Source organism: Poecilia formosa, unplaced genomic scaffold (genome assembly GCF_000485575.1).
Source record: "Poecilia formosa unplaced genomic scaffold, Poecilia_formosa-5.1.2 Scaffold19, whole genome shotgun sequence".
Taxonomy (NCBI): domain Eukaryota; kingdom Metazoa; phylum Chordata; class Actinopteri; order Cyprinodontiformes; family Poeciliidae; genus Poecilia; species Poecilia formosa.
Genome location: NW_006799958.1, coordinates 457,530 through 469,754, shown reverse-complemented (window position 1 = coordinate 469,754; position 12,225 = coordinate 457,530). Strand labels below are relative to the sequence as shown.

Sequence of the window (12,225 nt, the reverse complement as noted above, 5' to 3'; positions counted from 1 at the left end):
TCTCGTAACCTAAATTTTGCCTCAATATGTTTTTTTTTAAATAACTTCTTACATTTCTGTCCTCACTGATTCTGAAAATGGCCAACAATGACCAATTTGTTAACACTTAGCTATGATGCGTTCATTGAATCGAAAGAAATATGATTTTTGAATTTCCAGCCAGCTGGTCACCTATCAGGATCAGTGGACCTGAAACTTGCTTAGCGTTTTCTGTGTTTTCCTGTTTTTTTTACTTCATTAAGTGATGCTTTAATGACCTTAAGCCTTTCTCTGCAGGATGTGGCTTCAAACAGAGTTAATGGGGACTTCCAAGACCAACCAGTGACCATGAGGAACAAAGGTAAAGAGCTGTGCTAAAAGTTGGAAAGGTTATGGAACTGATCTCTGAGATTATTTCTGACCATAGCAAAGACGTGGAAAATAAACAAACCTTAAACAGAGATGTCATTTATGACTGTGTGCTGGAAATAGAACGGACAAATTTGTTGGTAAACCTTGTAAAGATATGAAAAAAGCCTTTAAATAGGTTCACTTTTTCCACAAAGTCCTTCTACAAAAAGGTAGGAAAATGCTACCTTTAATTTGTGTGCTTTTATTCAGAGGGAAATAATCCCATTTTGATTAATAATTGTTTTTAACAAGGTTGCACAGTTATTGATGGCCTGGAATGTTATTTTTTTATGAATGTCCCTGTTGCCAGTTGCACAGTGCTGAGTTTTCAATAAGAAGGAGCTGACTGACAGACCTTTGACCCTTCCTGTTTACCCAGGCTTTCTTTCTAGACCATTTTAGAGTCTTGGGTCCTTTCTTAATGGATAAGATAAAAGGATTAGGACTGAGTCAGGTTTGATTTGGCCCTGTCATTCGGGTTGTTGTCCTGTAGAAAGACACGTTAGGAGTAAAGCTTCACTTTTCCAGCAGAAAACACCAAATTTTTTGCGTTCCCAGTGTTTGTCATCCTTTGAAACAGAAATAGGTGCACAGCATCATTTTATTTATGTTTCAATCTTAATTTCATTCCTTTTTAGGTGGCAATAATTGTGCTATCTGTAACTTTTTTTTAAATGCAGTTTGTTCAATTTTTTCCCCCACTGAATGAACACACCCAAACCAAAGGTTGAGTGTTTCCAGATTATTCAGTATGAAATTACCCTTTACATAGAGTACCAACAAATCTGTGTCCATCTGTAAGTGCACTCTTCTCAGGTTAAACTAATTTCTCTCTTCTGCTGTGTCTCACTTAACCCTGTTTTCCGTTTCTCACATAGAGTCAGAACCAATATCTTTGAAAAACTTAAAACGGAGATCAGAGTTTTTTGAACAAGGTAAAAGTCAAAGAGAAGAAGCGACTGAAAGGGATGAATGTGGTTCCTAATGCTGACTCTGACTTCTCTGCGTATCCAGATGGCCGATCTCTCTGTGCTTTTTATCTGTCTGAATTCCAAGTCGGAGCTGCATGTCTTCTTGTCCGTCTCAGACTTTCTTTCTGTTTATAAAAATGGGACCCTGTTCCCAAGGTTCCTTTTTTTTTAATTTTTATTTTTTTTCCCTTTTTCTTGTCTAGTGTCAAAGCTTAACCCTTGTGCTGTGCCCCTTCCCTCCCTCAGGTGGCTCAGGGCCCAGTGTCAGTGCGCTGGTCTTCCTCTGTGGTAAACAGGGTTCATTGTGTGCAGTTGAAGTCCTCACCCTTGCTCGGTACAACTTGGGATTTTGACATGAAACCTGAACAGCTTAATAATATTCTTGTCCAACTTGACGCCCTCTAAAACATAATTTAAAAAAAATGAACGTAAGCTACATTTTGAAGCAGTGTGTGCTGGTCCTAAAGCTCTGCAGCATGTCAGCATCCCAACATGCCAACCACAAAAGCACATCCCTTGAATCCTGTTGCATTTGTGGAATTGCACAGATTAGCGCATTGCTCCACTCTTCATGGAGTTTTAGGTATTCCTGACATGCACGTACCGAAGAGTCTGTCTGCCTTTCAGGCTGCCTGTCTGCTGCTGCTCCTCCTGTTGCTGCTGCTGTTGCTGCTGCTGCATGCATATCGCTGATTAAATCTTCTTTGATCATGTTTATTGATTTTCCTCTCAGAAATACTGAGGTGCAAATGTCAATAAGTTTGTGATCTGCCACGAAGAGACCAGATGAATCCTAATAAGTGGAAATTGACCTGTGGTTCCCTGAGGCTTGGTGAAAACATTAATGACAGTTTTGCTTTGAGTTTTCATTTTTAAAACACACATCAACACTTTTTTTAAAATTGAACTGGAACGCTAACGAGCCATTTTGCCTGGACGTATTCTCGGGCCTCAGGGTTAACTTGTCTGTTTACATGTGCTGCTGCGTCGCTCCGCCCGAGCATGCCTCTCGTACTGACTCAGTGTTATTTCGTTCCCAGGAGGATCGGAGTCTGCGATGCCAGATGTGAGTAGCGTCAGTGCGTCAGAGGGGAATCTTCTCTTATCTGTGTTGTGTTTATTCGATTGCCATGACAACACCTGTGAAAGCAGGCACTGTGAATCTGTGTCCATGAAGCCCAGGCACACTGTCCTCAACAATACAATTATGCGCCACTTTGTGTTGCTTTGTCTTATCAAACACAGTAGAATCTTTAAAATTTTCTGGTTGCAACACGAGAAGTTGTGAAAATGTTCAAGGCATGCGAATGCTTTTCCAACGTACTTAGAAGTGCATCTTAAAAAGTCAGTGCTAACAGCTGGAGCTGCCGTCCTGCGGTGCAGTGTGGTCCTAATAATCCCTCTGCGACTGCACTAGAAATGGGTCGCTGCCGCTCCTGATGGCACTCATTGCTGTAACATCTGATTGCTTTACGTTTCAGATTTCATTTGTTTCTGTTGCTGCAGAAAAAAAAAGCATCATGTCAACCAATTTTTTTTTACCTTTAAATGAATGAAATTCATGTTATTTTTTGGCTTTTGGAGATCAAACTTTTTTTTTTTTTTCACCGCCAAAATCGGCTCATTTTGTAGCACGGAGATTTAGCCTTTCAGGAAAGAGAAACAAGACTTCAAACACAGACAGACTTACAGAAATCAAAGTTTAAGAACCTACTTTCTGTTAGAGACACTTGAATTTTAATTTTCCAAGCTGGAAAAAAAAAAAAAAAAAACTGGTGAGCACCACCTGTTTTTAAGGTTAGATGTATAAAGTAGTGACTGTGTTACTTTTTTCTGGTGACCTCCAGATTCCTGTTCCTGCAATCACTCCAGCTTCCTCCAGCCGCTGGTCGTGGAACCCAGAAGAAGAGCGCAAGAGACAAGAGAAATGGCAGAAGGAACAAGAGCTCCTCCTACAGGTTTGTAGGAAAATCACAGTAAATAATCACCTTCATCAACTTTATTAAAGACACAAGTAGGTCCATATGAGAAAAAAAAATAATAATAACCAAAGTTATAAAGTTTATAACTTGGATTTTATTTAATTAGTATATTTTTATGTGTTAGTTTTCTTTGTTAAAATTAAAACTATGATGTTTCAGGTACTGATTGTAACTAAAAAAGAATCTTCAAATGAACAAAAAGCAAAAATTAAACTTAAATTATTAATATGATGTGTTGAAGACAAGAAAGCATTCAAGGACCCAGTAGTATGTGTTGTATATCCACGATAATTAGAGCCTCTCTGAAGCTAGAAGAGACACATTTTTTGAGAGAGGATTTCCTGATGAATCTCAGAGGGTTTCTTGTTTCAGTAGTCTTCACCGCCGTTTGATAAACGACCTGATTTCGAGATGAGCCGTGACTCATCCTGCCAAGGTTTAATAGGTTCTTCAGATCAGGATTCTCTGAACATGAGATATGGGTGACCTCCATATCCACAAGCCTCCCAGCAGGCTGTCTAAAAGTATTCACACCCCTGTTACGTTTTCACATTTTACAACCACAAACTCTGTGTATTTTGTGTGTCAGACCAACACAGAGTAGTTCATAAATGAGAAGTGGAAGGAAAAAAAATTTTTTTTTTTTTTTTTTTAATAAATAATAATCTGAAAATTTGGGGGTGCAAATGTATTCAAACCTATTTACTCTGATACTTCTAAATTAAATTACCTTCAGAAGTCACTAAAGTAGTGAGGAGAGTCCTTGTGTGGGGGCTCTAATCTCATTACAAGACAGCTCAGAGGTTTGTTACAGAGCATTAGCGAACAAACAGAAAAGACAAAGGATCAGATCAGAGTAACTTTCAAGAGGTTAAAGTCTAGGAATGAATATATGCATGAAGCATGCCTAAGTTTTCCCTTGTAATTGTCAGAAAATGTGAAAAAGTTCAAGAGATACAAGCATTTTTGCAAGATACGGTGCATTTCTGCATGCTGCTTAGACAAAAAAAAAAAAAAAAGTGTTTGGCATTATAAAACCGCTTTCTAACCATCAGGAAAAATACAAGCGTGATCAGGAGAAGCTGCAGGAGGAGTGGCTCAAGGCCCAGCAGGAAATTGTCACAAGCGTGGGCCACCAGCAGGTAATGAAAGTTATTTCAGTTCTCATGAGTTATGGACTGCTGCCTGAAATATTGTCTGGATTGTTCTAAAAGGGTGGCAATTAGTCATGAGTCACAGTGGAAATTTGTCTAAATGTATCCAAAAAGCTTTAGTGAACAGAAATCCTGTAATTATAAAACCATTACGTGGTCTCACAGTCTTGTATTTGACTTTTATAAAAGCAGAACAATTTCAGATAAAAGGATGTACCGAAAGCAAAGCGAGAACAAGGATTAATCATGTGGACGCTAGTAATATTGCTATTAAGTTTAGTCTTAAAAATATTATTATTGCTGTTTAATATTAGAGAATTTGTAGAGATTATTTAACAAGTGGCTCCTCCTGATGTCACAGCGAGGAATGAGGCTGCTGAAGGCCGTTGGGTCGTTTTGAATGTTTCTCCAGGTGAACAGCCACGGCGCCGGCCCACACTCGCCCCCGTCCTCTCTCCAACAGCCCACTCTGTGGGAAGACGAGGAGAGGCAGAGGAAGATGGAGCAGGAGCGCCAGCGGCAGGCGGAGGAGAAGAGGAGGAGGGAGGAGGAGGAGCGGGACCTGCAGCGACTCCAGGAGGAGAGGAAGAGGAGAGAGATGCAGGCGGAGGAGGAGAGGAAGAGGAGAGAGATGCAGGCGGAGGAGGAGAGGAAGAGGAGAGCGATGCAGGAGGAGGAGGAGAGGAAAAAGAGGGAGGTGGAGTTGAGAATGCAAAGGACGAGAGAGGAGGAGCTGAGAAAGAGGGAGGAGGAGCAAAGGAGGAGAGAGGAGGAGCGGAGGCAGCAGGAGGCGGTGGAGCAGCAGCGCCAGCAGAAAGTCTTCGACCAGCAGAGATGGTCAGTGCCGTGGTGCTGCTGCTTCTAACACACACACACACACACACACACACACACACACACACACACACACACACACACACACCCACACACACACACACACACACACACATCCTCGTGTCACTTGATGCGCTTTGTTCCCTGTGCATTAACATAGCTGCAACTAATGCGTTTGCTGTGCTTTACTCTCCTTCCCCCCGCCCCCCTGCTTCCATCATCATCCCACCTGTCTGCACACACGGCTGCTCACCAAAGGGCCGCTGTCTCCCACGACTTTGACAGTGCTCAGCCTCCGCTGTCCTTTATTGACAGGTCAGTGCTCCTGCTGCCATTAGCCCATCATCGCTGCTTTTACGATGCTTCATGTCGTGGCTGTTTGCTCCACAGGCTACTAACACCGGTTTAGGTTGATGTTTACATGAAGTATAACAGGATCCATCCACACCACGCAGCTTTTCTTCTGTCCATTTAGTCGTCCAAGCATCTGCACATACATCCGTATATCTGTTTATTCATCCATCAGTCAATCCGCCCACATATCTGGCCGTCTTTTCATCCATTCTTCTGTTCGCCCATCCAATCTCTTAGCAGTTCTTTATGCCGTTATTGTATTTAACAGTCAAAACTCTGTAGGAAAACTGTCCAAAAATGGACAGATCAGTCTGCAAATTTGAAAAACCCAGTTCTATGCAGAACTATAAACTACACAAATGAATGGGGATGTTTTAGTACAACTTTGACCATGTGGGCACTGGAGAAAAGACCCCTGAATTCAAACTTGTGCACCTGATTTTCGTTTCAAACAAATGCTATTTGTTAATTCCACCTTTAAAAAAATGGACCATTAAAAGCCTAAACTCAGCATAACATTTTTCTCTGTGATGTTTATGTAAAGTTCTAAATGTTTGTTTGTAATTGGGCTTCTTTTAATTGCAGCCAACTGAAAAGTGTTGCAGGTCGTACAAGTGGATATTCACCCAAATGGAGTTGAACTGGAGTTAGCTGCTACTTTCCAGTTCAGCTTCCTAAATATAAAAAAAAAGAGTTTGAATGAAGCTCTGCGATATAAAAATGCTAATAAAGTGTCTGCCGTCAGAAAACTAAACATAACGTTCAAACATTTGACATGTTTTACTGTGAAAAGAGTAGGAGAATTTATTGAGAAGAAGAAGAATTGTCAGTCTCCCATAGCTTTTTATTGATTATTGATCACTTTAAAGTTAATAATTTCTCACTAATTATAATATTAACCTTTTTGTTTGACAGGACAAAATCCCAGTCGTCTCCCCAGCTGGATGATGACGACAAGCCTCAGAGGAGAGGTCAGTTTGGCTCGTTTGTTTCTTCGTCGGGTTGTTTTCTGAACGGCTCCGCGCAGGGCTGTTGTTGCACAGCAGATGTGCGAGTGTGTGTGTGTGTGTGAGCCCTGTCCTGCTGAACGTAGGTTTGCTACGGCAGCCAGAGGACTTGTCTCTCAGGCTGCTGGAAGAGGAGTTGAGGATTGCACGTAGAAAGCGCCAAAGCCAGAAGGCTGCATCAGAGCTGGAATGGAGAAACTACCTCAGATACGCAGAGGCAGAGAGAGGTTGGCTTCGTTCTGGAAGCTCCACCGCCTCTGCTTTTTTTTTTTTCCTTAAATCAATCCCTCCCAGTGTCCTTCCATTACGATCAACTGATTTGTCGTTTCACCAAATCAAAACTTACAGCTGTTTGATTTGCATCGGACTGACTAAATGAGACGTTAATCAGCTGCCTTGCACTTAAAGTGACTCAATTACTGCACGTGTGACAGAACAGAAGCTTATTGATTGCAATAAAGTTACTTTCAGATCGGCACATGTTTTTTCACCCCTTCCTCCCCCCAAACATGACTGAAGTCTGATTTGAACAGCGCCTTGGAAAAGTTTTCATACCCCTTTAAAGACGTTTACGTTTTGTCACGTTTGAGCCACAATCCTCAGTGCTTTTAACAGGAGTTTTAAGAGAAAGTAAATCATAAGTGTGACGTGGAAGGAAATGATGCAATGATGCAAATAAACGGGTCAGGCCAGGAGAGTGTTAATCAGACAATCAGCTGCAAAGCTCATGAGGTAAATGAAGGTAAATACAGGACAAAAACAGATTAAATTCACATCCACATTCAGCTAAAACGGTCCAGATCAAAGCATATTTGTGTGTGAGAACGGCCCTGTCAAAGTCAACAAGACCTTTATCAAGCTGAAAATCATTGGAAGCGCTTTAACATTTTGTTATTTTATTTTTTTTACAGATGCTCTCCATCTAATTTAGCTGAGCTATTTCTTAAAGATGATTGAGCAAAACAAATTCAGTATCTGTGCAAAGTTGGTGGAGATATTCAGACCAAAAACATTGCAGTTGCGCAGAAAGGCAGTTCTGGCAAGTCGTTACACAGCAATAATAGAAATTAAAACAAGGTGTAATATTTTCTTTCCACTTCACAGCTATGCACCACTTTGTCTCTGTGAAAGACATTGAAGCTTTTGGTTGTAACATGACAAAATATAAAGACCTTCAAGGGGTATAAATGCTTTTGCCAAGCGTCTTTGGTGCGCATTATTGCAATATGTTAGATAATAAACTCATATTTATAAAAAGAATATGTAGTCTAATAAAAAGAACAAAAAAAACGCTCTTTTCACCCAGCATAATTACACTGTTTCTCTCTCCTCTCTGGGTGCAGCGATGGGAAGCTCAACTCCTGACGGGAAGAGTCAGCAGCCGCTGTCGCAGGCCGAGCTGGAGCGCCAGCAGATCCTGAATGAGATGAAGAAGAAGACGCCGCTGCTGACGGACAGCAGCTGGATCCGCCAGCGCGCCGCTGGAACGGCAGTCAGCAGGGACGGCGACGTGCCGCCTATGCGCAGGTAGACACCTCGTCCGTCCTGGTTGGTTGGTTCTGTACTTTTTTCTACTAACGGCCCCGGGTCCTGAAGCGGAAACGTCTAACCATCTGGCTGCCACACTGACACTGATTCGGCACGTTTTTTGTTAGAAAACCTGAAAGCGGCTGGTAGTCAGATGGTTTTTGCTTCTTCAACTAACATCCTTTAACGGAGGGGTTGTGTGGTGTGTGGGCTGGCTTTACAGAGGGGAATCTCTTGACAACTTGGACTCCTCCTACGACTCTCGGCGTTCATCCTGGACTCCCAGAAGCAGCTCTTTTGCCTCAAACTACTCTCGGCCGTATTCCGCCTACTCTGGCAGCTCTTCTTTTTACACCGGCGCGTCAGGGCCCCGCCGGCCAGGCTCCTCCACCCTGCCCCCCTCCTTCTCTACGGGCTCCCTCCGCGGTGGGGCAGGAACCTACCCGGCCCCTTGGTCCCGTACGTCCCCCTCCCCTTCCACTCCGTCACCGTCACCAATCACCTCTCCGGAGCCCGCACCTGACGCCTATCAGCAGCGGAACAGGTAAAAAAAAACAAACGCGCCGGTTTCCTAAGGCCCCCAGGAACCTGCCTCTACCTGACTTTGGGTTGTATGTGTTATACCTGTGAGGTGAGGAGTGGTTGCTAAGGGCATTCTGAATCTTTCTCCTTGATGTACTTCTGGTTATTTGCTAAGTCTGCATGGGGGAGCCAAGTGTCTTCTGGGTGAAGGTTTTATGGTTTGACTTATTTGGCTACGGTAAGTTGAACATTTGGAGGAGTCAAAAGTGAGGTTTTCTAATCTAAAAAAGTACAAAGTGAAGCATGTTGATGGCAGCATTATGCTGAGGTACAGTTGCATTCCACAAAGTGAACGTGACGTTTAAGAATGAGTTTCAAACCACAGACCTATCAGCTTCACCTCTAATCAACAGCTAGCTAATTAATACTTGAACGTAAATGCTAATAAGTGAAAATGAATTTCTGACCAGCACTGTAAAAGATGACCTTACAGATGACCTTCTTTAAAAAGATGGTTCTGGATCGACAGCCAGACAGTCAACAGGCCAGTCTTGGTCACATCTATTTATCGCATCGCTTATCATTTATTGTGATACAATTTGTCCAAGTTAAGAATTTAGATTCGTTCTTGTCACAATAAACTCCAATGAACGATGTTTAAAATCACCCAAAAATGTCCGTATTGTTGGGATCGGTATTTTCTCCACTGTTTGTTCAATGAACGTATCGATAAATACCAATACATTTTGAAATGCGACTAAATGCACTTAATGTGGGAACTATAGCGACACAAATCGCAGTTATTTATGTGACTATTTGGGATATGATTGTTGCGTCATGCAGTCACAGCCATGAAGTCGCCTAAAAAATTAGTAATAAATTCTTATCACTTCTATTGTTACCACAAAAAATCGTGATAAAACTTTAGGTCTGCATCGTCCGGCCCTCCTGAAAAGAATTATGCAGGAATTCAGTGTAAATGTATACCAGTGTGCTTTGTGTGTGTGCATGCAGTCACACATGCCTCGTCGCATGTGTGCTTCGGCTCTAACAATCACAGCTGTGGATTCTGTGACCCAGGTCAGTGAGTGGCAGGAAAACCTGCACGTTCTGTGACACCCCGCTGGGAAAGGGAGCAGCCATGATCATCGAGTCCCTGGGGCTCTGTTATCATTTGAGCTGTTTCAAGGTGAGAGCCGGGGACTCCTTTCGCCACGGCGGAGACCGTCGTCTGCACGCCTTTGTCTGCTGATCATCACAGACTAACTCGGTCGATCTGAACTCATTTTCCTAGTTCTACTAACTCAGGGGGGTTTCGGGGGAATTTCCTGATTTCTTCCCAGCAGCTCAAACTTTTTAGCTCTCTACTTATCCGGGGACTTTGACCTTCAATCAGATCTGATCTCCTGCACCCGTGTCGTTACTTTCTGTCGTGATGCATGTCCTGCGACTACTCCAATCATTTGTGTTTGAATGAATACGGCCTTCGGTCTGTCTGTCTGTCCTCATCACAGCCTCTGTGGCTCTCTTTACCTCTCCTCTCTCTCTCTAAACCCACACAGTGCATCGACTGCAAGTCCGACCTCGGAGGCTCGGAGGCCGGGGCCGAAGTCAGAATACGAAACAAGCAACTCTTCTGTAACACCTGCTACATGCGAGTCAAAAGTAAGAAATCGATCCGGCTCGTGCCACTTTCGTTTATCTTTTAAATTAAATTATGATGTTCCATTTTTGTTTTTTTTTGTTGTTTTTTTAGCTGGCCACCCAACATCCATGTGATGCAGGCGTGCTGCAGCAGATCGACGAGGAGACTACATGTGACAACAACCCATGAACTTTAAAGTGAAAGCCGTTGCAATAATAAGCCGGACCTCTGGTGTCTTTAATTGTACTGATGAGATAAAGATTTCAAAAGAAGTTATCTGCTTTTATCATGATCTCGTATGATGCATTATAACTGTACAAATGTTCTACTTTCCCTCTATATATTATATTATTTTATTTTATTTTTTTTATGTTTTAGCCATAAATCTGTCTCTGCGAGATTCCAGGAGAGTTTGCTTTTCCGACTCCATTTAGACAGATTTTGCAAACGTGGTGAGAGAAACCTGCAGGATCATGCTTCTTTTCTATGCGTGTCTGGTGGTATTAATTTGTCCATTAGGGGGAGCGGGGGGAGGTATGCTTTCCATGCGTATGTGGCTTTGTATTTGTAAGAGACAAAGGCAATAAAATTATTAGGATTCTCTGATGCATCGCGTTTGAAAATGACAGCCTGCTTTGACCGCACTTTTTATGCTAAGACTTCACGTCATTCTGTACTGAATTAAGGCAAATAATAACTCTGTAAATAAATGACTAAATCCTCAGCTTGGACGTGTCTGGGGTGTTTCGTTCTCTGCTTTCGAAAAGCATACGGGGCAAAAGTATTTACACCCTTTGACTTTTTTTTTTGTCATTTTGTCACTTTCCAATTACAGACGTCAGTGTATTTTATTCAGATTTTAAAGAGAACAGGAGGGGAAAAACTAAAAGGGAATTTGTACTCGACTCACTCCGAGTCAAAACAGACAAAAATGGATGTCACACTTTTTCATTTTTTGTTTGTAATCCCATTGACTTTTGCAACATGTAAAATGTGGAAAAGTTCTGAGGCTATTAATACTTTTCCGAGGTAATTTAGTGCAATGATATTTTAGAATATGATGCAAAGGTTTTCCATCCTCTGTTATCTGAAATCATTACTCTCATCCTCTTTTTTTTTTCCTGTCTGTTGCTCCCGTTCTGTGCTTCTCTGCAGAGCGACGCTCATAATGAAAGGAATCTCAATGAGCTCTTCTTTTTTTTTTCTTTGCTAAGGTTCAGAGGGCCGGCATGCTCTGAGTTTCCCAAAGCCAATTTGTCATGCATATTTTATTCAGTGCACATGCATTGCACTTGATTATACTTTGATAAGCTCTTCCCCCTCCCCCCCTCGCATATTCCTTTGTTCCTGCCTTTCCGCAGGTGTATTTTGTGGACGTCCATATTTAGTCTGCAGCTCCCAATTGGATTTACAACACAAGGTAAAAGACAGTGGAAATGAGCTCCATTCAGGCAATTTTATTTTGAGGAAATAGGTTAGACCGAGCATTGATTTCTCTGTATTCTCTGAGGTGAAGCACAAACAGTCCTTGGAGGCGGACGTCTTAAATTCTTGGATTCTTTTTTTAGATCTATCTTGGCGCTTCTATTGCAGAGAGATTTTAGTTTTGAAAGGAGCCAAGCACAGCTGAAATGCTGGCTGGGAAATCTAAAGTCATCCAAAATAGGTGTCCCATGTTTTTTTTTATTATTTTTTTTTGTATCTTTCTTTTAAAGCCAGAGCCAGCTTGTTACAGAGCAGAATCGAAGAGCGTGTGTTTGAACACAAAGGGAAGCAGGATGCTTCTCATTTAGGTGTACTTATTAAAAACCTTGCTCTCCTAACTGATCATCTTTGTCA

General features: G+C 42.1%; 1 protein-coding gene across 13 annotated transcripts in view; it reads left to right on the top strand.

The window, feature by feature from the left end:
- Positions 1-11,110, top strand: part of LOC103134851 (LIM domain only protein 7) — a 60,552-nt gene extending 49,442 nt beyond the window's left edge. For 5 of the 13 annotated variants that reach the window (XM_016668995.1, XM_016668993.1, XM_016669000.1 and 2 more), the window contains 14 exons: positions 277-340; positions 1,269-1,325; positions 2,402-2,427; positions 3,209-3,319; positions 4,399-4,485; positions 4,910-5,334; positions 5,590-5,646; positions 6,601-6,656; positions 6,779-6,919; positions 8,036-8,219; positions 8,443-8,763; positions 9,822-9,930; positions 10,304-10,406; positions 10,498-11,110. In XM_016668995.1, coding sequence (XP_016524481.1) covers positions 277-340; positions 1,269-1,325; positions 2,402-2,427; positions 3,209-3,319; positions 4,399-4,485; positions 4,910-5,334; positions 5,590-5,646; positions 6,601-6,656; positions 6,779-6,919; positions 8,036-8,219; positions 8,443-8,763; positions 9,822-9,930; positions 10,304-10,406; positions 10,498-10,520 — 1,764 coding nt within the window. In that variant the 3' untranslated portion in view covers positions 10,521-11,110. Of the gene's footprint in view, positions 1-276; positions 341-1,268; positions 1,326-1,607; positions 1,650-2,401; positions 2,428-3,208; positions 3,320-4,398; positions 4,486-4,909; positions 5,335-5,589; positions 5,647-6,600; positions 6,657-6,778; positions 6,920-8,035; positions 8,220-8,442; positions 8,764-9,821; positions 9,931-10,303; positions 10,407-10,497 lie in introns of all 13 variants that reach the window. The other 8 variants (XM_016668994.1, XM_016669003.1, XM_016668998.1 and 5 more) reach the window with 8 other exon arrangements.
- The last annotated feature ends 1,115 nt before the right edge of the window (positions 11,111-12,225 follow it).